This window comes from Histoplasma capsulatum, genomic scaffold (genome assembly GCF_000149585.1).
Source record: "Histoplasma capsulatum NAm1 scaffold_8 genomic scaffold, whole genome shotgun sequence".
In the NCBI taxonomy this organism is placed as follows: Eukaryota; Fungi; Ascomycota; class Eurotiomycetes; order Onygenales; family Ajellomycetaceae; genus Histoplasma; species Histoplasma mississippiense.
In genome coordinates this window covers 392,136-394,847 of record NW_001813975.1, presented here as the reverse complement: position 1 = coordinate 394,847, position 2,712 = coordinate 392,136, and the positions used below count along the sequence as shown (strand labels likewise).

Genomic DNA, 2,712 nt, shown 5'->3' with positions numbered 1-2,712 from the left:
GATATGGATACTGCTTCTTGAAATATTAGTAGACTCGGGAATTCTGCGATCGGGAAAGAAGAAAATCTTACATCTGTAGAGCACAAAAAAAAAAAAAGAAACCTCAACTCGGAAAACGGGCGAGCTCGTCACTCACAAATCTTTCCATCTACTCTTGGGAAAAACATTGTTACTCCAAACAGTCGAACATGGCAGAAAACCCTACAAAGGTTGAAGACCAATCGGTGGTGTCGTCCGTTGGTGGTGACAAGAACGATATCTCCCCTGGATTCTCACCCCCCATTCGCACCACAGATTCTCCAATTACCGTATCGCCCCCCCAATCCAATTCCCGAGTTCCCCCTTTAATCGAAGGGGAGGCAATTGATCAACATCCCGCAATATCGCAGGGAGATCTGGTCATTGCTCATGAATTCGAAACGGAGGACAACAAGGTTAGTGATGAGGAAGATGACGAAAAAGAAGACGGATACGTTGAGGTCAAACATGACGACCTTGTGAGTTGTTTTCGGCAGTCACCACCTACGAAACGAACAGAGCTGGACCAGCTTCATCCATTCATCCAGCTCCTGTCTTTGTCGAATTTGGAGGATTGCTTAGCGGTCGAGGCAGTATTTCCGGAAAATGAGAGATGTTCGCTAGAAACGGTGAAAATATTCATTTCCATCCAGTTATTTTAATATCACCCATTTGGATCCGTGTGAGGCTAATTTCAAACTCACCTATAATACAACATTGCACAGCTAGCATACCGTTTGACAACATGCCCCGAGCTCTCCTTAGGCGCTTTCTACCTGCCGCCAAAGGAACCAAACAAACCAAAGCTCCGGCCCCAGTTAATCGCCCACATAATAGCCACAAGAACCCGAGCGCTGTACGTAACCGACGCCTCCATGGGCATCCCTCCAAATTGGCGAGATAAATCATCATCTAGATTACAGAGTTCCAACTGGTCCGAACAACCCGGGCACCAGGACCAAGGTTCCACAATCGCACTGCACTCTCTCGCTGTCCTGCCAGAACATCAGGGGAAACGGCTCGGCTCAACGCTGTTGAAGGCATACGTCCAGCGCATCAGGGATGCCGAGATTGCTAATCGGATTGCTCTCCTGTCTCATGGCCACTTGATACCGTTTTATACGAGTCTGGGGTTTAAGAACCGGGGGCTGAGTGATTGTACTTTTGGTGGTGGAGGTTGGTATAACATGGTATGTAATAGCACATATATATTGATCTCTTTAATTATCTCACGCGTGGTGCAGTTTTTCCCTATGAGTTTTGGTCACTAACTAGGGCTGCGTGGTATTTAATAGGTCTTGGAATTTGTAAATGGTAGACGTTTGAGTTAAAAACCGAAAGATGGGGAATCTTACAAATGCGAAGGAGAGAAAATGACGGTTGCTTTCCTCATTATTTCTTCTGCAGAGCACATATATCTGGCTCCTACCGGATTTACGCTCTGTTTATATTGGGGGAATCAAAGTGGATGTGGTATGAGCAAGGGTTGGGCCGTCATTCATCCAGTATCGCTCCATCATGTGTATCCTCAAGGCAGATAGTGGTAGGTGGTGTCGGGTCAAGTATTTTGCATTTCTTTTTTCTCATTGCTTCCTTTCCCTTTCATTTTATTTCTATCTCCAATGTTCCTAAACAATATATCTATCTCTTTTTGTCTTGTTGCGTGGCTGTTGTGTCCGTTTTTTTTTTTTTTTAAAGGGACCTACAAGGGATGGCGAGGCTGTCTGTCTTTCGTTTCTTTTTAACATATTTTACGCCTGGGTCTAATGGAACGAAAAGGAGGGAGGTTTCATTTTCACTTTTATATTCTTGTTTTCTTCCCTTGCATTGTTGTATCAACAAACTATGCGATGAGGAAAACCGGGGTGAAGTGGAATGAATTTGCATAGATAATGGTTGAAGTGTGTCTTGCAGCGTTCATTCCCTATATTTCCTTTTGCATTTTATTTTATTTTTATTTTTATTTTATTTAATACTTGTAGTAAGTCTGCTGTACAGTACGTTTATTAGCTTCCTAGTGGATTTGTTTGCAAGTAACGAGTAAAGAATGTACGGAGTATATAGAAGTTAGCTACAGAAACTCAGCTATGAAGCAATGCTCTGCGCTGATAAGCTCGATAGGCTAAACCTTCCCAGCACTTCCCCCACCGCCTCGGGAAAAACTTCCATTCCAACCATCTTGCCAACCACAAACAACCTTATTTTTTTGATTTCAGATTTTCAAATTCCGCCGCCCAGAGGCAGCTTAACAGAAATCTTCTTCCTATCCCAACCTTTTGCTTTTCCTTTGAGCCGGCATCATGAAGACGACTTGGAAGGAGGTATGTACAGTATTTATATATTTTCCTTTTCTGTGGCGGCTTTCTTGTTTCAAGAATTCTCGTTTTGTACCTCCGCTTGTCTTGAGAATATTTAATTGCGTTACTGACATGCGCCCTTTACTTTTTAATATTTTCGCTTTCAAATAGATTCAGCCTGTGCCCTCGAGCCAGGAGTTCCTGGATATCGTTCTTTCTCGGACGCAGCGACGGCTGCCGACGCAGATTCGCTCCGGGTTCAAGATTAGTCGGATTCGAGGTGGGTTGTTTCCTCTGGTTCTTTCTCTTCTTTTTCGTCCTCTGGGTGTGGGCCTGGAAAGAAGCAAATGGAACTGGAGATAAGTTAGGACGATATGGCAGCAAAGCTCATGGTGGA

General features: G+C 44.0%; 2 protein-coding genes across 2 annotated transcripts; both read left to right on the top strand.

Moving 5' to 3' along the window:
- Window positions 1-188: 188 nt before the first annotated feature.
- On the top strand, window positions 189-1,349 carry HCAG_07113 (conserved hypothetical protein; the record flags this gene model as incomplete). The annotated part of the gene is made up of 3 exons (XM_001537641.1): window positions 189-497; window positions 744-1,208; window positions 1,314-1,349. The coding sequence occupies 3 exons, from the start codon at window positions 189-191 to the stop codon at window positions 1,347-1,349; spliced, it is 810 nt and encodes a 269-aa protein (XP_001537691.1).
- Window positions 1,350-2,318: 969 nt separating this feature from the next.
- HCAG_07112 (predicted protein) lies at window positions 2,319-2,678 on the top strand (the record flags this gene model as incomplete). Its single annotated transcript, XM_001537640.1, has 2 exons — window positions 2,319-2,339; window positions 2,487-2,678. 2 exons carry the CDS (start codon window positions 2,319-2,321, stop codon window positions 2,676-2,678), a joined length of 213 nt encoding a protein of 70 aa, XP_001537690.1.
- Window positions 2,679-2,712: the final 34 nt, after the last annotated feature.